Source organism: Galeopterus variegatus, unplaced genomic scaffold (assembly GCF_000696425.1).
Source record: "Galeopterus variegatus unplaced genomic scaffold, G_variegatus-3.0.2 Scaffold65, whole genome shotgun sequence".
Taxonomy (NCBI): domain Eukaryota; kingdom Metazoa; phylum Chordata; class Mammalia; order Dermoptera; family Cynocephalidae; genus Galeopterus; species Galeopterus variegatus.
This window is the reverse complement of record NW_007726176.1, coordinates 26,127-51,264: the sequence shown is the minus strand read 5'-3', so window position 1 is coordinate 51,264 and position 25,138 is coordinate 26,127. Positions and strand designations below refer to the sequence as shown.

Here is a 25,138-nt window from a genome sequence, read left to right as displayed (position 1 = left end):
ATGTGGACGGCATGGTGTGTGGCTGCTCTGTCTGTGGTGGCTGTGTGTGGCACCCGCCAAGAGACAAACACAGTCCTCAGGGTTACCAAAGACGTGCTGAGCAATGGTGAGTACAGCCCCGAAGGCAACTGGGGGGTAACAGGGGATGGGGAGGGCAAGCTGGCCAGCTCTGAAGTACCCAAGAACACACCTCCTACTGGCAGATTCCACATCAGGCGGCTGATGACATCTCCTCTCTGGGCCTTAATTTCCCCTTTTTCTTTTGGTTACCATTTCCTGGGCACCTACTAAGTTCCGGGCACCATGCTGGGGACGTTATGCTCACTCTCTTGAGGCAGTAGAGAGCAGTGATTACGTACTTGGGCCCTAGAGTCAGTCTTTCTGGGGTTCAAATTCTGACTATATGACCTTAAGTCCATGACTTGAGTTCTCTGAGCCTCAATTTCCTCCTCTGTAAAGTGAGCGTAATTATGATTCGCATCTCAGAGGACTGATAAGAGAATTAAACAAAATGGCCTTTTGAAAACTTAGCACAGTTCCTGGCCCTCAGAGCAGAAGCTATAATTATTCCTGCCTTCAATTTTTAGGACCTTCCTTTTGTCATCTAGCAAATGAGGACATTTGCCCCAATTCCCATCCAAGGCTGTGATGAGAATAAAGACAGATTATTCCCTTTCTGAGTGGTCTCTGAGTACCTTATAGGCCTCAATTTCTTTATCACCAGATGAGGATGATTGTCCTAGGAATCAGTTGAGATAGTGCATGAGGAAGCAGATTTTTAAAAAACTGTAATGTATGGAGCACTTGGAGGGAGGGCGATGAAGAAAATCCATCAAGGTTTGGCTGAATGATGTTGACATCTAGTTGAGGTGAGACCAGGTAAAAATCCCAGCAGATCATGAGCTCACCAGGACATCAGGGCTGGGTGGGCCTGGAGGAGTCTTCCTGTTCCACCTGGGAGATGTAAGGCACGGAGAGCCAAGCCGCGCTCCGAGGTGGTGCCCGAGGGCTGGAGGTGGAAGAATGAGGAAGCCCTGACTGGTTCCTTGTCTCTCCGCAGCCATCTCAGGCACCCTGAAGCAGAGTGATGCTCTCCACTCGGCCCTGAGGGAGGTGCCCATGGGTAAAGCTGGTGGTGATGGTGGTGGGCCTCTCCTGGGGGGTCTGCTTGGTGGAAGTGGAAGTGGAGGTGGTGGGGGAGGTGGTCTTCTGGGAGGCCTGCTTGGTGGTGGGGGTGGAGGGGGTGGTGGTGACCTGTTGGGTGGTGGCTTACTGGGTGGCAGTGGCGGGGGGCTGCTGGGTGGTAGTGGCGGGGGGCTGCTGGGTGGTAGTGGCGGGGGGCTGCTGGGTGGTAGTGGCGGGGGGCTGCTGGGTGGTAGTGGCGGGGGGCTGCTGGGTGGTAGTGGCGGGGGGCTGCTGGGTGGTAGTGGCGGGGGGCTGCTGGGTGGTAGTGGCGGGGGGCTGCTGGGTGGTAGTGGCGGGGGGCTGCTGGGTGGTAGTGGCGGGGGGCTGCTGGGTGGTAGTGGCGGGGGGCTGCTGGGTGGTAGTGGCGGGGGGCTGCTGGGTGGTAGTGGCGGGGGGCTGCTGGGTGGTAGTGGCGGGGGGCTGCTGGGTGGTAGTGGCGGGGGGCTGCTGGGTGGTAGTGGCGGGGGGCTGCTGGGTGGTAGTGGCGGGGGGCTGCTGGGTGGTAGTGGCGGGGGGCTGCTGGGTGGCAGTGGTGGTGGGCTGCTGGGCAGCGGTGGTGGTGGTCTTTTGGGGGGTGGCCGACACCGTTATGATGACTACAGACAAATTAAATTATCCCGAGGTGTTGGTGGTGTTCCCTACAATGACTTCCATGTCCGAGACCCTCCCCCTAAATATACCAATGGCAAACAGCTTGGTGGTAATTACATGTATGGTCACATCAAGACCAACGAAAACACTGCTCAGCTGGGGGGCAAATACCGATATGGTGAAATCCTTGAACCCGACGGAAGCATCAGGAACTTCCGAAATGGCAACTATCGCAGTGCCGAGAATGCATATGGCGGCCACAGGGGCGACAGGCAATACAGGTCAGCTGAAGTTGTGGCAGCCACGGGCAGGCTTCACCGGCGAGAGCTGCGGCCCGGAGAAATCCCACCTGGTGTAGCCACCGGGGCGCTGGGCCCAGGCGGTTTGCTGGGCACTGGCGGCATGCTGGCAACTGATGGCATCCTGTCAGGCCAAGGTGGCCTGCTCGGTGGAGGTGGTCTCCTTGGTGACGGAGGACTTCTCGGAGGAGGGGGTGTCCTGGGCGTGCTCGGCGAGGGCGGCATCCTCAGTACCGTGCAAGGCATCACGGGGTAAGGAGGGGCCAGGCTCTCTCCTCTGATGAACCTACAAAAGGGGTGATCACCCCCAGAGGCTGGGGTTGGGGGTGGGATGGTCTTCAGAGACCCATACACTTCAGGTTTGGCCTTAGGATTGGACATTCTGAGGGTCCCAAGTTACAAGGTTTGGGATCTTGGCATGAAACAGGCCTGAGTTTGATACCCAGCTCAACCTTTTATATTTGTGTGTGACTTTGGGCCATTCTTTTCAACTCTCTGATTCTTAGTTTTCCTCATCTGTAGAACGGTCATAGTAATATTGTTTAAGTGGGAAAAGCCCAAGAATTTAAAATTAGACACACATATTATAATGTTAACTATGCCCAGCCTCCTCTTCATAGTTGTTATTTAATTCAACACATATTGAGAGCTCCTACTATGTGTGTGACATTGTGTTGGCACTGGGGACATGACCCAATGGTTGGCCAAGAAAAGACACATCCCTTGTCCTCCTGGGCTTGCAGGCAGATGGAGGACATGGGCATTGATAAAGGAACCAGAAAATAGTCACCCAGTTACAACAGTGGCAAGAAGTTCATGGAGAGATGAGAACATGTGTAATGGGGGAGCTCGCCTGCCTGCGGAGGTCAGGGGAGGCTTCCTGGAGGAAGAGGACCTTGAGCTGAAATCTGAGGGAACCAGATTACACAAGGGAAGCAGGCAAAGAGCGGCAGGGTCAAGCAGGAGAAATGGTATCCTGATGTGGAAAAGACTGGAAGGAAGTACACGGACATGCACACCAGGGGTCTCTGGGTGGCAGGACTGTGGGTCGTGGCATTTTTTGCCTTTAACTCCTTTGTGTTTTCCAAGTGCTGTCCACGAAACTCAGATCTCTTTAGAGTCAGGAGGAACAGATGGGGGCAGGGAAGGAGTTGTGAGGGAGGGCACTCCCGGGTAGGTGGGTGGCAATGCAGGTGGCCAGCCATCTCACTGCTCGCCATTCTGTGCAGGCTGCGCATCGTGGAGCTGACCCTCCCTCGGGTGTCCGTGCGGCTCCTGCCTGGCGTGGGCGTCTACCTGAGCTTATACACCCGAGTGGCCATCAATGGGAAGAGGTGTGTTCCCTCAGTCCTGGAGGGGTCTCCACTACCCTATGTCCTTACTGCCCCTCTCCACCCAAGCTCTGTATCCATAATGCAGGGACTAGGAAGACCTCACATGCTGTGAGGCTATCTCATGATTCCGGTCAGCCGTGAAGGCATTCTTAGCCATGAAGGTGGCTAGGAGCTGGGAGGCTGGAGTCAGGTGACAGCCTGGGTTCGAATCCTGACTGTCTTATAAGCTGCGTCACCTTGGGTCATTCACCTAATGTCACTGAACCTTAGTGTCTTTGCTGGCAATGGGACAATAAGACCCCCTCCTTTTCCAGGGGCCGTGGCCATAAGTGAGGGAAGGCAAGCAAAAGTCCTGCCTGAATAGTGCCTGCCGTGTAGCAGTGCTCATTAGAGGACCTCAGAGGGGGACTTTTGCATTGATTATCTCCAGGGGATGAGGTCACGTCTACAAGGCTAGGTGACTGGATGGCCACCTTGGAAACCAGAATTCTACGGAGCCCTGTTCCCAGCCTTTGAAGCTCTCATTGGCTGAGGGGGGAGAGAGATTTGCTCACGGATGACTCGAGAGATCAGGGAAGCCTTCTGGTTTGGGACCCCGGAGATGAGCAAGGGGCCTAATAGATGGCAGGAGAAGCAGGGAAAAAAGCCTGGGGCAGGAGGTGCTGGGCAGGGGAAGGGCGAGCTCCTGGTGGCTGGGGCATGACCCACTGTCTCCCTGGCTCCCTGGCCTCCTCTAGTCTTGTCGGCCTCCTGGACATTGCAGTGGAAGTGAACATCACAGCCAAGGTCCGGCTGACCATGGACCGCACGGGTTATCCTCGGCTGGTGATCGAGCGATGTGACACCCTTCTGGGGGGCATCAAAGTCAAGCTGCTGCGAGGGTAAGTACCAGCAGGCAGCGAAGTGCTTTGGGGGCTGCTGAAGTGGCACCCTCACCTACCTATGGACACGGTGGGCAGAGCGGGGATGCTGCTCCAGCAGTGAGGACTCACATGGAGCCACTGCGCTCTAATCTCTGGCCCTGGTCCGGCACGTGCTTGATGGGAATTCAGAGACTGTGCCTTTGAAGCCACGATGTGGGCTTCAGCCAACCTGGAGAATAGCCATGCCACAGAGCTGGAGCTTTGAAACGGCCTCGATCCACAGGGTCAGGAGCATACCTGAGGTTTAAATCTCAGCTCCACTCTTCTTTGCTGTGTGATGTTAGGTAACTCTGTTGCCCTCTCTGAGCTCCAGTTTCTTCATCTGTGAAATGGGGAGGAGCATACCTGAGGTTTAAATCTCAGCTCCACTCTTCTTTGCTGTGTGATGTTAGGTAACTGTTGCCCTCTCTGAGCTCCAGTTTCTTCATCTGTGAAATGGGGTTAATTCTTTTTCCTTTGGAAATTGAGATAATAAGAGTAAAACACTTAGTACAGAATCTGGCACATTCTAAGGGTTGATGAATATGTCTAACAGGGGTTATGTGTCCCCTGGGGCCCAAATCACAAGGGAATTTCCCAGCTGATTCTATCCAATTCAACCCTGGCCGGGGGTGAGGTTTTTCTATTTCACCCTCCCCACAAAGTGGCCAAGGCCTCACACTCTGTCTTAAAAGCTTTTAAGTGTCCATGTATTGGCCTGCACGCTGTCCCCAGTTGGTGGTCTTGGATGAGGGCACATTCAGGACAGCTCGAAGCAGAGTCCCCTTCCCTTCACTCCCTGGCCCTCCCATGGCAGATCCTTCCTTGGCCTCTCTCTTCAAGGCCTCTGTTCCCCTCTCCTTATGTTCCTGTCTTAACAATCCATTGGCCCAATCCCCCAGCCCTTCTCTTATCTAGAATTTAGAAGCAGAAAGACTCATTTTGCAACTTGAACACAAAACTCTCTGACTTTTCTGGGCTTCTCTGAGTCTTGGTTTCTGCTTCAGGGTGGACGGAGGCAGAGAAAATTGGCCCCTGGGTGAGGAGAGGAGAGAGAGGAAAACAAATAGAAACCTCACAGATTTTTACATTCACATTTTCAGTAGGGATAGTATTTGGCAATATATGGCTTGAAAACATAAAATGACAAAAAGGCACAGAACGAAGAGCCTCCCTCTTTCCCTGTCTCCTCCCTGCCCCCTTCCCACCAAGCTCGCCGTGGTAGTCATTTCTCGAGTCTCCTTCCAACTCCTTTGTACAAATGAAGCAAACATCAACGTAGATTCTCATTTTCACCTACCTTTAATACAAACGGGCACATGCTATAAACACTGTTTTGCACTCGGCTGTTCACATACTCCATTGGGAGAATTTTGTGTACCCAAACATTGGGAGCTTCCTTGTTTAACTTTGTACAGCTGCGTAATATTCCATTGTCTGCATAAACCAGCATTTGTTTGCGCTGCCCCCTATTGCTGAACATTGCAATTTGTCTAGTCTGATCTGACAAATAAGGCTACAATGAATAATCTTTTACACACGTCATTTCACAGGTGGGTCATTGTATCTGTCGGATAATTTCCCAGAAAGGGAAAAGCGTCTGTGCCCTGAACATACATAAAGTCAAACTGTCCCCTTGACATACATGCGCACACAAGCATGCACACATACCCATGCACGTGCATTCTTAAGGGTCTTATCATCTGAGGAGAGGCAGAAGCAGGGTAAGCCCCCGGAAGGTGAATCCACTTAAAAAGGGAGTCAAAGTGCATTGGTTGCTTTGGGAGAAACATTCTAATTAGGGCTTTATCTCAAGAAGTTCCTTACTTTGTCAAACTGGCACAGCCCTGGACCATCAGCAAGGACCTCAGGAGGGGGACTGAGCAGTGTCCAGAGGCGGTGGAGGGGAGTAGTTTTTTATAAAGGTCAAGCAGTCAAGGGACACTTCTGTGTTAGGATGGTCCTGCTTTCCTCATGTTCTTGTCACCACAGGGTGCTGGAAACAAATCCCTGGAGTGCAAGTCTATCTGTCTGTCCATCCATTTTCCTCCTTACCATTAGGAGGGTTAGTTGAGAGCTGGGTGATGCACTTAGAACTCACTCCAGTCACTTCTCTGAAGCTCAGTTTCCTTGTCTGCAAAATGGATCACATTTTCCAATCATTTGAGCACCCACAATCTGTCCTCTGTTGTGGACCACACGAGCACATTTTATTGGCTAGTATTTCTCCTTCCCTCCTTTCCATGAACACTTATTGAGCAACTACAATGTGCCAGATACTGAGTTAGGCACATAGATGAAGAAATATGTTCATTTTCCCTTTGGGAAGGTAACGCAAAGCTGCAGCAAACAGCCCATCAGAGGGTCAGATGAGCAGGAGGGAATGACTTTTACAGTTACAAATCAGGAACATTCCAGTCTAGGCCTGGCCCATTGTAGAGCTCAAGAAGTTTCTGATTGTTGAATGAATGAATGAAAGAAAAGCTAATTCGCTTGGTAGCCTGTCCAGTCAGTCCTGGGTGAATGTATTCTGTCCTTCCAGCTTTCAGAATGATTTTGCAGCACTGAAACGCTCTCACTGTTAAGAGCCTGGGCTGGGGACCCCCAGTGTGCACCCCCGCCCCCCATGGCTGTGAGTCTTGGCTTCCTCCTGCCCCTTTCTCCTTAGGCTTCTCCCCAACCTCGTAGACAACTTAGTGAACCGAGTCCTGGCCAACGTTCTCCCTGACGTGGTAAGAAGCTGTCCTGGGATGGGGGAGAAAGGAGCACAGGCTTTCCCGTCTGGCCTCCATCCCTGGGGGTGTGCAAGTGACCCAGATGGATGAAAGGAGCCAGGGGCCTGGGGCCTGCTCTGGGGTCTGGGAAGGACCCTGAGGAGCATGGAGGGACAGATGAATAAAGGGACAAGGAGGGGGCGGAGCTTGAGACTCACACTGTTTTGGGTTTGCATCCCAGCACGGGCACTTTCTAGCTCTGTGACAAGTTGCACCACGTCTGAGTCTCAGTTTTCCCATCTGTAAATTGGGGATTAAGAGAGAGCCTTCCCCACAGGGCTGTGGTGAGGACAGAGCCTAGCACAGAACAAGCAATCAGTAAGCATTAGGTACCAGGATTATTATCAGTCCACACCCTGCCCCGCCTCCCCACAGCGTCACCAGAATGTCATGCCATTTCTCCCCTACAGCTCTGCCCCATCGTGGACGTGGTACTGGGTCTTGTCAATGACCAGCTGGGTCTCGTGGACTGTAAGTCCTTCCTGCCTTGCTTCATTTGGCTGACATCTGCTAGTGCTTGCTCTGGGCCTAGCCCTGGGGAGGGCACTGGGGACAGTAATGTCCAGAGGAGGGCCTCATGTGATGGGGGTGACAGACCCACCCACAAGCCTTTGAAGTGTGGTATGGCTGATGCCATGAAAGGGGGCCACCTGGCCTTTCTTCTTGACCCCAAACATCCCCCATCCCAGAGGGAGGAGCTTCGCACCTGGATCTAGAAGGCTGTGGCCCTGGACTGGGAGCCAGGAAGCTGGGTTTGAGCCCTGGCTCTGCCCTGGTAGCTGTGTGGACTTGGAAAGACTCCCAGTTTCCTCATCTCTAAAATGAAGGGGTTGGCTTCAACTCACAGAGGGACTGGAGAGTGCATAGCAGGAGACACCACAGAGACTGAACAAGTCCTCAGATCCAGGATCCAACACCACCTTCGATCCTGGATTTCTTTTTTTTTTTTTTGTCTTTTTCCGTGTCCGGCAACGGATCGCAACCCTCAGTGTTGCCCCCGTACCAGACCGGGACCGGCAACGGGATCGCAACCCTCGGTGTTGCCCTCGTGCCTCGCTCAGCCAGTGAGCGGGAACCGGTCTGTATGTGGGATCCGAACCCTCGGCGGGAGCGCCTCCGCGCTTCCCAAGCGGCGCACTAGCGCAGTGCGCCACCGGGCCGGCCCCTTGATCCTGGATTTCTGAGTGAACAACATTCCTGAAAGTGAGCCTGCCCCACATGGTTGTTTAGTTCATGCACTGCACAATTCCAGAGACCTCCTTCCACATAGACTACAGTGTAATGGCAGCACCTCAAGTTGTGCAGTGCGTAGCCTCTACAGCATGCAGGGCAGCCTCTCTGATAGTGCTCCCATTTCTCTGGGACTCCAGGCAATTTGAGAATGGCCTTCCCAGAGAGGTAAAACTCTTTCTCTTTTATGGCCAGAGACAAGGAAGAAAGAGCCCAGAAGGTGGGGCTGTTCATTGCATGCAGTTAAGAAAATACCAGATCCAACTACCACATTTTAGAACCACAGCACTTCACAGTTAACAAAGCTCATCAACATCCAGGATATCATTGCAGCCCTCCCCTGTCCCCGCCACCAAATGTAGTTCAAAAGTGTAAATTACACCCATTTTACAGAGGAGGAAACAGGTTCATATAGATGAATTGACTTGCCAGAGATCCCACAGCAAGGAAGAGGCAGAGCTGAGATTCCAATCTAGAACTTGTGGTCTTTCCGTGGTATCTGGAACTGAAGTCTGGGCTTTACTCTCCACTCCCAGCCATAGGCCACAAGGTGGGAGGGCATCTGGATGGGTGAGGGAGACCTCCCTGTGACCTCCACCTTTGCCTGCAGCTTTGATTCCTCTGGGAATATTGGGAAGTGTTCAATACACCTTCTCCAGCCTTCCACTTGTAACCGGGGAATTTCTGGAGCTGGACCTCAATGTAAGTGCCTGGGTTTCAGGGCAAAGGGAAGTGGTCTGTCTCCCGAAAGGCAGGGGTGTTAGCGAGGGTTCCCCACACCTTCTCCAGCCTTCCACTTGTAACCGGGGAATTTCTGGAGCTGGACCTCAATGTAAGTACCTGGGTTTCAGGGCAAAGGGAAGTGGTCTGTCTCCCGAAAGGCAGGGGTGTTAGCGAGGGTTCCCTGAGGCTTCTGCTGAATGCCTGGGAATCAGCATTTGAACAGGACCCTTTTCTGATTAGATGAAGAGCTTCTAAGAGCCGTGTTAGGAAACATAATCATAGCCGACACTTATCAAAAGCTTACTGTGTGCCAGGCACATTCTAAATGCCTTATGTGGATTGACAGCCTATCCTCATAGCGACCATATGAGGGAGGCACTCTTATTGAGGAAACTGAGGCACAGAGCAGTTAAACCACTTGCCCAACATCATAGAGCTAATAAATGTGGACCCGGGATCTGGACCCAGACCATCTATGTCCTAGAGCTGCTGCTATGGCCTTGGGTTTGCTGGAGGAAGAAATCTGGCCAGTGGTGTGTTAGTAAGCATTTAACAGCCACTGTCCATGATTTTTTTTTTAAAGTTGTGATCTGTAGCATTTGTTGATTTCCATGGTATAAATACTCTCATCATGGTCAATTTCAAGTTACCAACGTGACATCACTGAATACGGAGTTGTGAAGAGATGCGTGGAATCAGATCTTGTGAGCTGGTATGAGCTGGCTTCTCCAGCATGCCACTGACTCTGACCCCTAACTGTGCATGGGACACACACACATATGTACATTCCCTAGTCTGCTTGGACATGGATGCCTCTCACTTGCTCCATCAGATGCAGAGATACAGGTGCACATCTGTGCTCCCATGTAAAGAGACACACCTGTGCACACATCTATAGGTACACCTAATGTGTTTGTAAACACACATCCATCCAGCTCTGGGCTGCATGCTTGAGGTACAGTGGTGAACAAGACAAAGTCCCTGCCCTGATGGAGATTATAATCTACTGGAGGGGGCAGGCCATAAAGAATCACTGAAACAAATATGAGCACTGTGATAGAGGGTCCAAGGCTGTCAGAGCCCAAAGTAGGGAGTATGATATATCCAGGGAGGTTGAGGAGGGCTTCCTGGAGGAGGTGACACGAGCTGAGACCAGCCAGTTGAGTGGGTCATACCAAGAGACGAGTGTGGGGGAGGGAACAGCCTGTGGGAAGGCCCCATAGTGGGGGTGGTGAGAAGGTGGGGGACTGACAAGGCCCTGGTGGCTGTTCTGCAGAGGGAGGGAGAGGGGAAGGTTGCTCCAGATGAGGTTGGAGAGGTCCCCTGGGGCAGAGCACATGGCACCTTGTAGGCCATGGAGGAGCCTGGTCTTTAGAGAGTAGATATGCCAATGCGTATTGTGCAGATGCACAGACATCTTAATTCCTTACAGCAGGGCTCAGGTTGGAGAGAATCTACGTCATATACAATGGTTATATATACTTATGAGTGATCATAAAGCAGGGACTTCAAGAGATGCCATTCCATCACATGCTGAAAAAGACTTGGGGCCATAAATACAAGAGTCACTCAGACTCAGTGGGTGTAATCAGGAAGGCTGCCTGGAGGCAGAGTCAGGGCCTCACTCCAGCCTTCAGCCTCTCTCTTCTCATCTTCTCTCAGTACCCCTCCCACGACCCCTTTGCTCTCTTCTCTCCAGACCCTGGTTGGGGAGGCTGGAGGAGATCTCATTGACTATCCTCTGGGGCGGCCAGAGATGGCTTCCAAGCAAAAGATGCCAGTATTGCCTCCCATGGGTGACAACACCAACTCCCAGCTGGCCATTTCTGCCAACTTCCTGGGCTCAGTGCTGACTCTCCTGCAGAAGCAAGGGGCACTGGACATTGACATCACCAATGGCATGGTGAGTCGTGACCCGTGCAGGGGTTGGGGAGGGCTGGGCGGCAAACAGCTGCTTGATGATCCTTTTCAGTCCTCGTGGACTCAGGAAATTTCCTCTAAAGGGAGAACGAGAGACAGTCCACCCCTTGACCCATCCCCAGTTTATCATGTGCATCAATTATGTCAGTGCTTACCAAAGCTCAGCACTTGGGGAGGTTTCACGTGGTCGGTAGATGTGGCATTCATTAAGCAACATCAAATCACATGACGAGAAAGTTGCTCCCTGTTCAATTCTATTTAATTTTATTTCAATCCTTTCTAAAAAGCATAACATATATTCACATATATGTACCTCATTATAAGAGTTCAGAATCCTTTCATTTGGTGAACATTGATGCGTAAGGAACAAAAGATACCTAAGAACAAAATACCACCCTTAGATATGCTACATTCACATATATGTACCTCATTATAAGAGTTCAGAATCCTTTCATTTGGTGAACATTGATGCATAAGGAACAAAAGATACCTAAGAACAAAATACCACCCTTAGATATGCTCTTGGGTGCATGTGGCTTACAGGGGGAGAGTCAGATCTTTGGAGCAGACACACATGACTCAGCAGGTCCCAGCTGTATTACCTTAGACAAGATTCCTCTCTTTGAGCCTCAATTTTCTCATGTGGAAAACGGGTTAACAATGCTCACCTCACAGGATGATGGCTGCGGACCTGGAATCTGAATCCAGGTGATAGGCAGGCATTTGATAAATTTTAGCTAGTATTATTGGCTTTTTTATTTTATTTTATTTTTGTGGCTGGCCAGTATGGGGATCTGAACCCTTGACCTTGGTGTTATACCACCACGCTCTAACCAACTGAGCTAATCGGCTGGGCCTTAATGTTGTTAATAATTACAAATTCTTTAAAAAAAAATTTAAAAAGAGCAAATGTGCTCTTGTCTGAATAGTGGCCATGTACGGTTGGAACAATGGCCTTTCTGATCCTGCTTCCGGAGCCATTTCGGGTTCCAGGCCCATTACCTTGCACCTGGCAGGCAAGAGCTTCGTATGTAGTAAGTGTTACACAGGTGTGAGGGACGGCTGTAATCTGCAGCCATCTGAGATATTTTCCCTCCCTCTTCCACCCGCCCTGTCTAGTTCTGGGTGGAAACCAAAGGAGGCAGGAGAGGAGGGGGCCACCGGGGGTGGGGGAGGCCAAACGTAGTGAAAGGTCACTATCACCCTCATGTGGTTGAAAGCTGAATGGCAGAAGCGCCATTATCTAATGTCATAAATGGTGGCAGCTCCACCAGGCAGGTGGCCCCCTTAATCAACTGGACCTTTTATTTGTCGGACCACTGCCCTTTTCAGCTCAGATTCAATTTAAATGGACTTCTTTTTTTTTTTTTCACCATGACCAAGTAAAAATATTTTATATCTCTTGTTTTCTATTAATTACAAAATTACAGAAAACTTCAGGACAAAAGAAAGTAAGGGAATTATGGAAAAGTGGAAACTCCAGGACACATTCAATTTAAGTTAAAATAAGAATGATTCATGTAAATGGACTTCTTTTATTATTCCTTTTAAAAGTAGCTTTGTGGTTTTGCCCATATATCTATGCTCATTTAACATACTTAAGAATAGCATTCCTTCAAGTATATTTTATGTAAATCAGTTATTTAGTAAATATAGCAAACTGGTCATTTTGTGAATTGTCCCATTAATAAATTACCTTTGGGGAATCTGTCTGCAGCAAACAGGCTGAATTCCCTCCAGCAAATCGCCAGCAAGTCCGGGCAGACGGGGTAGCCTGTGTCTTGCTTTGGGACTTCACTGCGAGACACCTCTAGGCACGGACTTTCTCATTCCAGGATGGATGTCCAGAGGCAGTGGGAGGGGAACAAAGTCACACAGCCCTGGGCTGGAATCTCAACTCTCCTGCTGGCCTTGGACAATTTGCTTGACATTTTGTCTGAGCCTCAGTTCTCTGGTCTGTAACATGGAGGAAAAAAATACCCCCTAGGATTGTTATGATGACTGAATGAAACTAAGAATGTCCATTCAGCACCTGGCCCAGTGCCCTCCGGAGACCCCACTTCACTCAGTACCAGGTTTTGAGCATTTCCACATGTTAGGCATTGAGCTCAAATTTTGCTCACATTATCACGTTTAATTCTCACAATAACCCCATGCAAGAGCTAGGAGGCGACAGCCCCTTGCCCAAATCTCACAGTGGGTTGGTGGCTTTGCCTGTAGTTTGTAGGACTCAAGCAGTGTTGCTGGATCTGAAGGTACCCAGCGTGAGACCCCCAGATCTGTGTTTAGAGGTTGGCTGACGACTCCCTTGAGCACCCCCTACCAAGGGCCCTGCCCACCTGGCCTGGTGCCTGCCCACAGGTGTTCCAGCAGTACCCCGAGTCCCACCCACTCACCATCAGGATCCAGGTGCCAAACCCACCATCAGTGATGCTGCAGAAGGACAAGGCGCTGGTGAAGGTGTTAGCAACTGCTGAGGTCATGGTCTCCCAGCCCAACGACGTGGAGACCACTATCTGCCTCATTGACGTGGTGAGTGTCTGGGGGTGCAAGTGACCCCATCTGGGCCTCAAGACAGAGCCATGGGGTCTCTTGGAGCTTGCAGATGTCTTCAAATCCCCACAGTCCCCACCACAGTGACTACGAGCCCAGATTTGGGGCCAGAGGATCTTGTTCAAATCCAGCCTTTATCGTTTCTAGCTGCAGGACCTTGGGCAAGTCACTGCCCGTCTCTGGGCCTGGTTTTCTCCTCTGCCCCATGGAGATGGCAGCAGTGCATCAATAAGATGCTCGGGGCAGTACCTGACATACCATAAAGGCTTCAAAGTTGTTGGCTGTCATTATTCTCACAGGTTGTATGCCACAGTGCATGGCAAAGTAGGCCTTGGTCGTTCATCCAGCACCTACGATGTGTTATGCTTTCTATTAGATGCTAGGGAAAGGGGAAACACGACAGATGGTTCCTGCTCTATTGTCCCTCACACCTAACAGGGGGCAGATACAAATACAATAGTTTCCACAATTAGTTTATAGAGAGGAGTTCTCTTAAAATACAAATCATGTTACTCTCCTGCTTTCTTTCAATACTAAAATAAAAGTCAATCTCCTAACAATGGCCCACAAAGTCCTTCAAGATTATCCCCTGGTCACCTCTCAGCTCTTCGATGCTCCTCCAATATCTGTCAGGCATGGTCTGATCTCAGGGCCTTTGCACATGCCATTCCCTCTGCCTAAAATGCTTTTCCCCCAGATATCTGCATGGCTCAACCCCTTACTTCCTTTAGGTTTCTCACCTCCTCAGAGAGACCTTCCCAGATCACCTGTCCAAATGTCTTTACCCCTCCTGACTCTCTCTCTCTCTTTCTCTCTGTCTTCCTTGCTACACTTGCACATAGCCTTACCCTGACCTTATAAAATGTATTTGTTAATTTATTGCTGGGCAGAGACTCTGTCTTATTCACTGTTGGAGCCCTAGAGTTTAGCATAGGGCCCAGCACAATGTAGGTGCTCGGTAAACATTTGTCAAAGGAATGTGTTGTGTTAAGTGCTATTTCCTCCTCTGTGGTTAAGGGTCCCGACTCTGTCTTATTCACTGTTGGAGCCCTAGAGTTTAGCATAGGGCCCAGCACAATGTAGGTTCTCGGTAAACATTTGTCAAAGGAATGTGTTGTGTTAAGTGCTATTTCCTCCTCTGTGGTTAAGGGTCCCGACTCAGACACTTGGGGCTCTTGTCCCCTCTGCTGTCTTCATAGTTCCTCTCACTCTCGGGGCTGGAGACCAAACGAGCCACCTCTAGTTGGGAGGTGTGTGTTCTTGGCTGGAGCGTGCCAAGCCGCAGTGTGGTGGGGCTTCCTTTTGGGGCATCATCAGATGAGAGACTAAAAGGGCCAGTTCTCACCCAGGAGTGGGAATGGCTTCCCCTATTCTGTCCCTCATTGATCAATCTACTGTGTGGAGATTTTCCATCAACAGCTCAGAATCCTTCCCTGACTCCCCATTGTCCCAGGGGTGTGACCCTGACCCTCCCCAGCCCACTGTTCTGCCTTGTCTGTCCCCATTCCACTGCAGCCTCGTGAGTCCCCTCACCTCCTTGCTCTCTGGCCTCCTCTCTACCCCCAATGCCAACCTCTTTCCTGCCTCAGGGCCTTTGCACGTGCCCTCCCCCTGCCTGGATTACTCTCCTACCTTCTTTTTCATCTAGCCAAAGCCTACATATCCTTCAGTCCTCAGGATAAACACCGTTTCTTCAGGGTGATTTCCCAGCTTAGGTCCTGCCAGTGCACCCAGAGCCCCCAGATCTTCTCCATCATGCCAATCATTGTTGTTATTGTTACGACTAACAACATTACCAGAGTTTTGGGGGAGCTTTTTGTTTGTTTGTTTTAATAAGGCCAATGTTTTATTTTATTTTATTTTATTTGTTTATTGTGGGTGGGGGGCAGAGGAGCAAAGAGGAATTTTCCTACACCAAGGCTTCTGCTTGAAGAGGGGGATGAGTCCAGACCATTTATGCCTGTCCTGGGGCAGCGATGATCGGCAGTGATGATGCCCAAGCCCACCTGGCGTGGCTCATCTAAAGCAAGTTCCGTAGGCTGGAAGCCAATCCTACCCCCTTCTGAGACATCTCAGAGAAATTGGTAACCCCCACCCCCATGCCAATCATGGGGATCCTGTGGTATTTGTCTTTCTGAGAAACGTTCACTTAGTCCTTACTGTGACTTGCAAGCAGTAGTTAATGTTGGCAATTTATTATTCCTGACTCCTTCCCTCCAGAGGAGGGGGGCTCCATTCCATGGTGAGTCTCAGGAGACTCCACTACATGTGAGACTCCATTATTGGGAGTCTCGTGCTTACAAAAGGAGGGTGGACCAAAGCCTCGGGGAACAGCGTATTACCATGCTCAGGGTCCTGAAGAGCCACTCAGCAGGCAACAGCTAACACGGGATGGCGGTGATGTTTTCTTCTCCTGCCTTTTCCCTCCAGGACACAGAACTCTTGGCCTCATTTTCCGTGGAAGCAGATAAACTCATGATTGATGCCAAGCTGGACAAGTAAGGGGGGATGCTGCCTTGGGGTCCTGCTCCTCAGGAAGGCGTCATTGGTACTGCTGTGGCTGGTGCTGGCTCACAGGGGAGCCACTAGGGAGGGATTAGAGGTCTCCCGTGTGGCTGTCAGGGCTGGGTAAATCCAAGAGGCTGCACAGGTGAAAACGACCCATACTCGCCAAGACCACTGTCACGAGCCAGGCAGGGTGCGTGAAGCCATGAACTTAACAGAAAGAACCTACTGCCAGCAACAGCATCAGTCATAGTAGTAATGCAGGTGGTGACGATGTCCCAGGCTCTGCTCCAGGTACTTTGTACACATGCGTTATCTTGTTTATCTTCCCAGGGGTCCTGCGAAGTCAGGGCTGTTAATCTCCCTTTTTAAAGAGGAGGAGGCTAGGGCTTAGGGCAGTGGATTTACTTACTCAGGGTCACTCAGCAAGGACATAGAGAGGCTGCGAGCCCACCCAGGTTTGTGTGACCAGCTGTGTTGAATGGAGCCAAGCAATATGGGTCCAATACTGATGTGACCGCTAACTGGCTGTGTGACGTTCGCCAAGTGACTTCGCCTCTGAGCCTCCGTTTTCTCATCTGAAAATGGGGATAGTAGTCCCTACCTCTTAGGATTCATAAAAATAATAACTGTTATTCATTGGATGCTTTCTATATGTTAGTCTTTGAGCTAAGTCCTAGGTGTGTCTTCATTTCTTCTTGACATCAGCCTATGGAAATAAGTACTATTATTATTCCTACTTCAAGACTAAATGAGATCATATGTAAAAGTTTCAGCACATACCTGGGTCATTGTAAGTTTTTCTTTTGACAACAAATATTTATTAATCTGAATAATGGGAGTTACTCGTAGTGTGACATTAACAGAGCCACCCACAAGTTCCTAAGGAGGTCCACATGTCCAAAATGGAGAGTCTTCTCCCCTGGAAAGACTCCTTTGTTTCCCTCCCACTGGGCGCTGAGCCAATCCTTCTGAATGGCACCAGATGATCTTCCCCCGCCACGGGCAAGTCTGGTCTGGCCTCTCTCGGGTAGAACTGCCAGTTGTAGGTGAGATCTAGGTGCAGCCAGACTGAGGCCTTCACAGTGCAGAGTGAGACCTTGAACGCAGGTCTCGGGCCTCCCTTCTTGGAACAGCCCAGCAGCCAAGAGCACAGGCTCAGGGCGTGGAGCACGGGTGATCGCTCCCTATCTCTGTGGCCATGGCAAGTTACCCTAGAGCCTCAGGTTCCTCCTCCACTGGATTGTTGTAAGGATTAAACAAAATAGTGACAATTGATAATGTGTGCTTGGCACTGGCTGTTACCAGGAATGGTCCTAAGTGCTTTACATGGACACCTCATTTATCCTAGCAGCCACCCACTTTGCAGATGAGGAAACTGAGGCATAGAGAGGTAAAGTATTTTGGCTAAGGTCACACAGCTGGTAGGTGGCAACGCTATGATCTGAGCCTTATCTCTGTGGTACGTAAAGCCCTTGGCATCGCGTCTGGTACATAGTTAGTGCTCAGTACGGGGAGGCCAGCATTGTTCTTATTAAGTCCTCCAGATCAAAAGTCTTTGTGAAGATGTTGTGGGGGTGCTCTGTTTGCTGAAACATAAGCACCTTATGATTCTTAGACCATCACTGCTTCTGATGAGCTGTTTCCTTTCTCTGCAGGACTGAGCTCAACCTCAGAACGTCAAATGTGGGCAACTTTGATGTACGTACTGAGCTCAGACCCCAGGGTGAAATCCTCTGGGAAGGGCATCCCCAGGAGGCTGGCTGGGCCCAGGGAGTTTGTGAATTCCAGAGGGCCGGAATTCTGTCAGGCCTCTTTTTACAGATGGCCAGTGAGGGGCAGAGTGCAGATCATGGCTCCTTCTGCTCCGCCTGTGGTGCTGCCCTGTTTTAACTGGCTGCCCCCTGGGGGGCCACTAGGCCCAAATCTCCCCACTTCAGGGTGAGGATGCAGGGGGGGGGGGGGAGAGACAGCCACGTCCTATGGGCCCCCTTTCCTGCTGGATTTAAGAGGCCTCTGACTCCTGTGTGACCTTGAGCAACACCAACCCACTCTGAACCTCAGTTTCCTTACCCATAAAACAAACAGGTTTGGATTCATTTTCAACTTCCCTTCTTACCTTGGGTTCTGAAATTCTGCTTTTCCAGGGTCCAGGAATTGGAGACACTCACATCCTAGGATTTAGTCCTATTTCATCTCTTTGTTCATTTTGGGGTCCTCCACCCCACCTAAGGCTTTGGAAATACTCCTTCAAAAAAAAAATACACACACACACACACACACACACACACATAAATTGATAACTAAACAGATGCTTGCCTTCTGGGACAAGCAGGGTGAGACTTCCTCATGTGCAGAAAAAGTCAAACCCATTCATTGTGTTGCTTGTTTCTGAGGTTTTCTAACCCCCCAAACTGCAGCCTGTGAAGTTGACATCACCAGCTTCATTTTACAGGGGAGAAACTGCCCCAGGCTTCACAGCTGGTTGGGGAAGAGTTGGGATTAAAACTGAAATCTCTGGACTCCAAGTGGAGGAAGGGGCTAACAGTGTGAAATTAATAAATATTTATGGAGCCATAGAGATGTGCGCTAGACACTCAATTAAGCTTTTTTTTTCCTTTTAATAAGCTTTTCTTACTTAATCCTCACAACATTCCTATTATTTGGGTATTATTATTAACCCCATTTTCCAAGTAAGGAGGCTAAACTCAGAGAAGTTAAGTGACTTGCCCAAGGTGGCAGAGCTGGGATGAGGCAGCGCCGGGAAGTGAGTCCCCAGCTCTCCCCACTGTGCGGTCTGTACAGCAGGTATTTTACATGCAGGAGCTTACGCTTGATTTTCACAGCCACCCTATTCCCTAATGGTTATTCACTCCCTTTGCATATGTGGAGACCAAGGCTTAGAGAAGTTAAGGGAGAGAATATATGAGAAGGCTCAAGGCCAGGCATTTTTGCATGATCTGCCCATAATCATCATTGTACCCTGGAAGCCTGGCCTTACTGACCCATTTTACAGATGAGAAAGCTGAGGATTGGAAGGGGAAGGAACTTGCCCAGAAGCCAACAGAGGCTGAACTGGGATGGAAACCACAGGCCTTCCGTGACACCATTGTGCCTTTAGGGCAGGCCACCCTGGACCCTGTACTCTGTGCCTCCCAGGGGAGGAACTAGACATCCCTCAATCCCTGCCTCATAGGGGCCTTAGATCAGTCCTCACCCCCTTCTGGGTCTGTACAACGAGCTGGTGAACTAGGTGCACCTTAGGGCTGTCAGCTGAGTGGTTCTGGGGTCCCAGGGGCTCTGATTGCCAGAGCTCCTAGACTCTCCCAGAGCAGCTCCATGTCTTTGTCTTAGGCTACAGGGCCGGGTGGTCCCAAGGGGCCCTTCAGAGCTGAGTGAGCTTCTTGCCTGGGCTCAGTCCTCCCTCTTCCCCTGCAGGTCGGCCTCATGGAGGTGCTGGTGGGGAAGATTTTTGACCTGGCGTTTATGCCTGCAATGAATGGTGAGAACGTTTGCCTGTGCCTCTCAGGGGCATGAGGCATGGGGACCGGGTTGCTACTGGTTTGTTGGGAGTGTTGTACGTGCAGTAGCACTACCTCAATAGTATTTCCAAGAACTTCACTTGAAGTTTATCGATTTAAGCCTCTGAATGCAAATGGTGGCCCACAGGGTCCATCAATTTTCTTATTTGCTTCTTTCTTATTTGGCTGATTGTTTTGTTTTCTGATTATCTACAAAAGTTCTGATTATATATGAAAATTGTGTGTGCAAATTTTAGAAAGTACAGAACAATTTTTAAAAATCTCACCTCCTAGAGGCAGTTCATCTCAACATCTGGTATATTTCTATCTAAACTCTTTTTTCTCCATTTTTTTTCATATGATCAAGATATTCCTGACTTCTTTTTAGACATGTATTTATTTTTAATTATACAGGGACTACACGAATGCATTCTTGCTGTATAAATTTCCTTTTTTTGTCTTTTTTACTGACCGGTAATGGGATCGCAGCCCTCGGTGTCGCGCCCGTACCAGGGACCGGCAACGGGATCGCAGCCCTCGGTGTCACGCCCATACCAGGGACTGGCAACGGGATCGCAACCCTCAGTGTTGCGCCCGCACTGCGCTCAGCCAGTGAGCGGGAACCGGTCTCCACATGGGATCCGAACCCTCGGCGGGAGCGCCGCTGCACTCCCAGGCAGCGCACTCTCCAGTGCGCCATCGGGCCGGCCCTTTGCTGTATAAATTTCAATCAGTGCAGATAACGCTAAAGTTGCCCTTACTGCCATCCCCCACCTCCTAATCCAGAGCCTGCCCCTAGGCAGCCATGTTAGCAGTGAGAGGCTTTCTTGCCCGCTTCATAGAGTAGACTGAACAGCTTCACCCTTTGTGTGGCATCTCAGGAATGTTATCAGGAAGGCTACTTGTTGAATGAGGGTTACCTGGAGGCTGGGGCAGCTGCTCAGACAGCTGGGTAACTCTTTTAAGACTGGAAATTGGCCCCAACCTCTGTCTCTCCCCACTTCTCCTTCATGGAAGAGAGGACAGAGGGCTGGCTCGTCCCAGCTGGGTTCTTTTGGAGAGATCTTGATGTCAAACAGATTCATTCTGGGACCCATTGCCAGAGGAGGCTGAGTCTCAATGACAGGGAAAGCGCTGGTCACCGAGCCCGTGCACGTTCCCCTGAGGGAGAGGTGGTGCCAGGAGCTGGGCTGCTGACCTGGGGGCAAGAGGTGGAGACTCGGCCTGGCTCAGTCACTCAGAGGTGGTGCAGACTTGGGGGCAAGTCCTCAATCTCGTTGAAATGCAATTTATCATTTTCAAAAGTGAAGGACTAGACTAGATCCATGATTCCCATAAAACATTAGTCCTATAAAATACCCTGAGAAAAGGGTTCTGTGGCCAAGCAAGATTGAGAAATGCTGAATATATTCCTCTAGGGCAGCTTCACGATGTCCTTAGCTCTCTGAAAAGTCCTGCCAGAGTCAGGCAGTCTGTTCAATTTCACTTAAGCCACTTCCCCTCCCCACACTTTCTTCCCTTCCTTCCTCCTTTCCTCTCTTCCTTCCTTCTCTCTTTCCAGAACATCAATTAGCAGGTCTACTTAGGCTATGACAATCTCAAAACAAACAGCACAGCCCGTGGCAGTCATTGCTGGGGCCCCACGTGCACATTTCCATTCCTTCACTCAGCAAACACTTTTCTCCTCTGTGACCAGCCCAAGGGCTCGCTGATGCTGGGGACATAGTTCTTGCCTGCAAGAAACTCACAACGGGGTAGGAGCGACAGATGCAGAAATAGAGACTTATTGTGTTGTGATTTCTGTAAAGGAGGAGCTGGGGGAGGGGTGGGATTGGCAGGAGCCCAGAGTTGCTTGGCCTGGGATCCAGAAAACCTCACAGAAGAGGTGACATCTGAACAGAGTCTCAGGGAAGGCTCAGAACTCACCAGGGAAACCAGGGTGAGGGCTCTGGGCAGGAGGAGCTGCAAGGACAAAGAAAAATAAAAGAAAGTACCAGTCCTCGTACAAAGACTGGTGGCTTCTGGTGAGATCATCACCTCCGGCCACACTGACCATGCCTGACTGGTTTTCTTCACAGCCGTGCTGGGTTCTGGCGTTCCTCTTCCCAAAATCCTCAACATTGACTTCAGTAATGCCGACATTGACGTCTTGGAGGTAAGGGAGACAGCTCGGTTCTGCTTCCCTCCCCTCCCTCTTCTCATCAGCCTTAGCCACCACAAATGGCCAGGCCAGGAGCTGGGAGAGGAAGAGAAGTGGGGGGAAAGGAGAGGGAACTGAGGCCTCTTCCTTCACAATGTGGGTCTGGGGGAGCAAGGACCAAAGATATCAGGTGTCCTTAAAGGAAGCTGTCACATCCATGGTCTCATTTAGTTCTCACCATAGACTGTTCTCATCTTACAGATGGGAAAACCAAGGCTCAGAGGGGTAAGGGGCTTGCCCAAGGTGGAGTGTGATGCAGTTCACTGGAAAAACCTTTATTGAGCAACTATGTGCCAGACATGGGGGCTGGGGATACAGCAGTGACTAAGTACAGTCCTTGTCCTTGCAAAGCTCTCCCAGCCCAGTGGGTAAATATTCCTGAAGTAATTTATTAATTATAATCAAGTTCAAATGCAGAGGCTCTTGCTTTCACTATAAAAACCATATGTGTTCAGTATCAGAAATTTGGAAAATACAGAAAGGATTAAGCATGTGTTTATCCTCCTAGATATATATGCAGCCTAGAAATTACTCACTAGAACTTTTGCAGTTTTTCAATTAAAGAATGAGGGTTTGGAGCCTGGGTTCAAATACCGACTCTGCCAGTTTCTAGTTGGGTGACCCTGAGCAATCTACTTAACTTCTCTGAGCCTCAGTTTTTTCCTCTATAAAATGGGTCTAATCATAGTACCTACCCATAGGGCTGCTTTTAGGATAAAATGAGATTCTGTGTGTAAAGTGCTATGCACAGCCCCTGGCACATAGTAAGCATTCTGGAAGTGTCCAACATTATCAGTATCATCATTATAGTAAAGTATGCTGCAGTGAACTTCTTGGTGTACAAAAAGATTTCTGGATCGAGGATTTAGTTTCTTGAAACATACTCCCAGAAATGGAATGAATGGGCCTTTGCCCTAGATTGACAATATCCTTTCTTTGGAAAGGAAAATTGCTGCACCCATTTGTTGCTTTGTGTTGCTTTGCCCCCCACGGATTTGTCTCTCCACTTCCCCTGGGTGATGGAGATGCAAAGGATTACTCAAAGCCCATCTCTTCTGAGCAGTGAGAAGCCCCAAAGTGGTTAACTTCCCTGGGACCCTCCAGCAAGAGGCAACCCTTCCTTGGGAAATTAACCCCGAATTAGGGTTCTCTTCCTGCATTTATTTTCCAGACCAGGAAGTTACAGGAAGAGAACAGAGGTGGGGTTATAGTTTAACAATATAGGCTGATAACTTTCAGTGAAACAAGCCAGATGACATTCCAGTAGGGCAATTAACAAAAGCTTGATCTTAGCAAACATTCCTTCTTACAGCAATTTCTCAGTATCTTTACATAACAATCAGTAACTAGTCTGTCTCTGAGCCGGCAACCACTGTGCCACAATTCTTATCTTGCAACAAAGACTCACTAGCCTGGGGGAAATTTCCAGTCCTCCGCAAGGTCAATAATTGAAACTGCAAGACTTTGGAAAACCAGGCCTTGTGAAGTACATATGCTTTTTAGTACATTCCACACCCATTTACACTGCCTTCAGCAGTGTGTGGGTCATGCAGGTCCTCACTCTCATGCCAGGCTTGGACTTTAGCCCAGGGAGCGGTCCCCCCACCACATTAGTGGAGCAGTCAAGGGAAGTAGGCAATGACCTTGGATGTACAGTGTGGGCAGGTTCAGATGCAGGCTCTGGGACAGTCCCCAGGGGTGCCTATCCTGGTCTCATCTTTTGAGCTCCTGAAGGACTTCAGCAGTGCCCTGAGCCTCAGTTTCTTCATCTGAAAATGCAGAACTACCATACCCACCTCATACAGTTTGTGGTGAGAAATTGTGTTGTTAATTGTTATTATTTACTTAGACAAAGCTTAAGGTTCAGGTTAGGAAACATGAACTGGGTTGGCACAAATTTATCATCATCATCATCATATTTACTGAGCATGCCCAGTGTCCGTGCACTATTTTACTTGGATTTGGACCTTCCCACAGCCCTGGTTGTTATTTGCCCTCAGATGGCAGGTGAAGGACCTGAGTGTCAGAAAGTGTAGCCCACGTGCCCAAGGTCACCCAGCTGTGAGAAGTAGAGTTTGCATCGAAATAATGTGAGCAGCTCAAGCCAGTGGCTCTCAGGGTGGCTGTACTGCACCCCACCTCCTTCAGGGCTTTTTTGAAATCGAGGGGATGAATTTTTCTTTCCCAAATAGCTGTGCTTGAGTATTTTCATGTCAAAATACATATCATTTTATTATAAATGATTAACCTTTTATTTCTCCTTTATATTTCAATAAGGGAATTATACTGGTTTTAAAAATATATGTATAAGTAGGTTATACAGTCTATAAATTTTATTCAGAATAGTAAAGGAGATAACACAAATACCTATAATAACATGTAGTACGGTGTTGGGTCTGAAAGGTTTTTAAAAAACTTCAGCCCGGTGCCTGGCCTTGTAGGCCTCTGTTCTTCTTCTTATTATATTGATCTAGCCACTTATTTTAACTTTTTATTTTGAAATAATTTTAGATTTACAGAAAAAATGCAAAAATAGCACAGAGAGTTCCAGAATACACTTTTCCCAGCTGCTGCTAATGTTAGCATCTTACACGAGCAGAGTACAGTGATCAAAACCAGGAAATTAACCTTGATGCAAAACTATTAATCCACAGACTTTATTCACCAGTTTCCCACCTTTGCCCTTCGTCTGGTTCAAGGTCTGGTCTAGACCCCGCCTTGCATTTTGTTGTCCCATCTCCTTGGAATCCTCCACTCTGGGATAGTTCCTCACCCTTTCCCTATGGATCATGACCTTGACATTTCCAATGAGCCTGGCCTGTTTTGTGAGACATGCCTCAGTTTGGATTTGACTGGTGTTTTCTCATGATTGGATTGAGGTTGTGTGTTTTGGGTAAGACCATCACAGAGTGATGCTGAGCCCTTCTTGACGCTCCCTATGACGGATGCGTGATGTCTGCCGTCACTATATCACTCTGGTCACTTTCTTAAGGTGCTTCCTGCCAGTTCTCTATTGTAACGTTACTATTTTTCCCTTTGTAGCTGGTAAATATCTTGTGGGATGATACTTTGAAACTGTGCATGGTACTTTGTCCGCCTGCTTCTGGCGTGCATTAATGGTGCTTGCTGCAACAGTTATTACTGTGGTGCTGGACGGCTGGTGATTTTCTATTTCTGCATTTCCTTTTACATTTATTAGTTGGAGCTCTACTGTGTGGAAGAGCTGTCCCTTCTGTATTTATTCATTCAATTATTTATTTATATCAATATGGACCCATGGATATTTATCATGTTCTATGGGTTATAATCTATTACTTCATTATTAATTTTGTTGTAATTTTTTTTTTTTTTTAATTATGAGAACTAGGTTTTGGAAGAGGGTGGAGAGGAGCTCAGGTCTA

The 25,138-nt window shown here is 49.4% G+C and overlaps 2 protein-coding genes across 2 annotated transcripts in view; one reads left to right on the top strand and one right to left on the bottom strand.

Moving 5' to 3' along the window:
* BPIFB4 (BPI fold containing family B, member 4) overlaps positions 1 to 25,138 on the top strand; it is a 26,178-nt gene continuing 1,040 nt past the window's right edge. Inside the window, exons 1-14 of the mRNA XM_008576943.1 lie at positions 1 to 106; positions 1,061 to 1,123; positions 1,808 to 2,327; positions 3,305 to 3,409; positions 4,147 to 4,290; positions 6,980 to 7,043; positions 7,496 to 7,556; positions 8,926 to 9,017; positions 10,738 to 10,955; positions 13,286 to 13,490; positions 15,942 to 16,009; positions 17,675 to 17,717; positions 19,455 to 19,518; positions 21,616 to 21,692. Coding sequence (XP_008575165.1) covers positions 1 to 106; positions 1,061 to 1,123; positions 1,808 to 2,327; positions 3,305 to 3,409; positions 4,147 to 4,290; positions 6,980 to 7,043; positions 7,496 to 7,556; positions 8,926 to 9,017; positions 10,738 to 10,955; positions 13,286 to 13,490; positions 15,942 to 16,009; positions 17,675 to 17,717; positions 19,455 to 19,518; positions 21,616 to 21,692 — 1,830 coding nt within the window. The remainder of the gene's footprint in view (positions 107 to 1,060; positions 1,124 to 1,807; positions 2,328 to 3,304; positions 3,410 to 4,146; positions 4,291 to 6,979; positions 7,044 to 7,495; positions 7,557 to 8,925; positions 9,018 to 10,737; positions 10,956 to 13,285; positions 13,491 to 15,941; positions 16,010 to 17,674; positions 17,718 to 19,454; positions 19,519 to 21,615; positions 21,693 to 25,138) is intronic.
* Positions 1,270 to 1,661, bottom strand: LOC103594098 (chitin-binding lectin 1-like; the record flags this gene model as incomplete). The annotated part of the gene is made up of 3 exons (XM_008577290.1): positions 1,270 to 1,296; positions 1,346 to 1,488; positions 1,535 to 1,661. Coding segments are annotated over 3 exons (297 nt in total), but the record flags the coding sequence as incomplete, so codon positions are not given.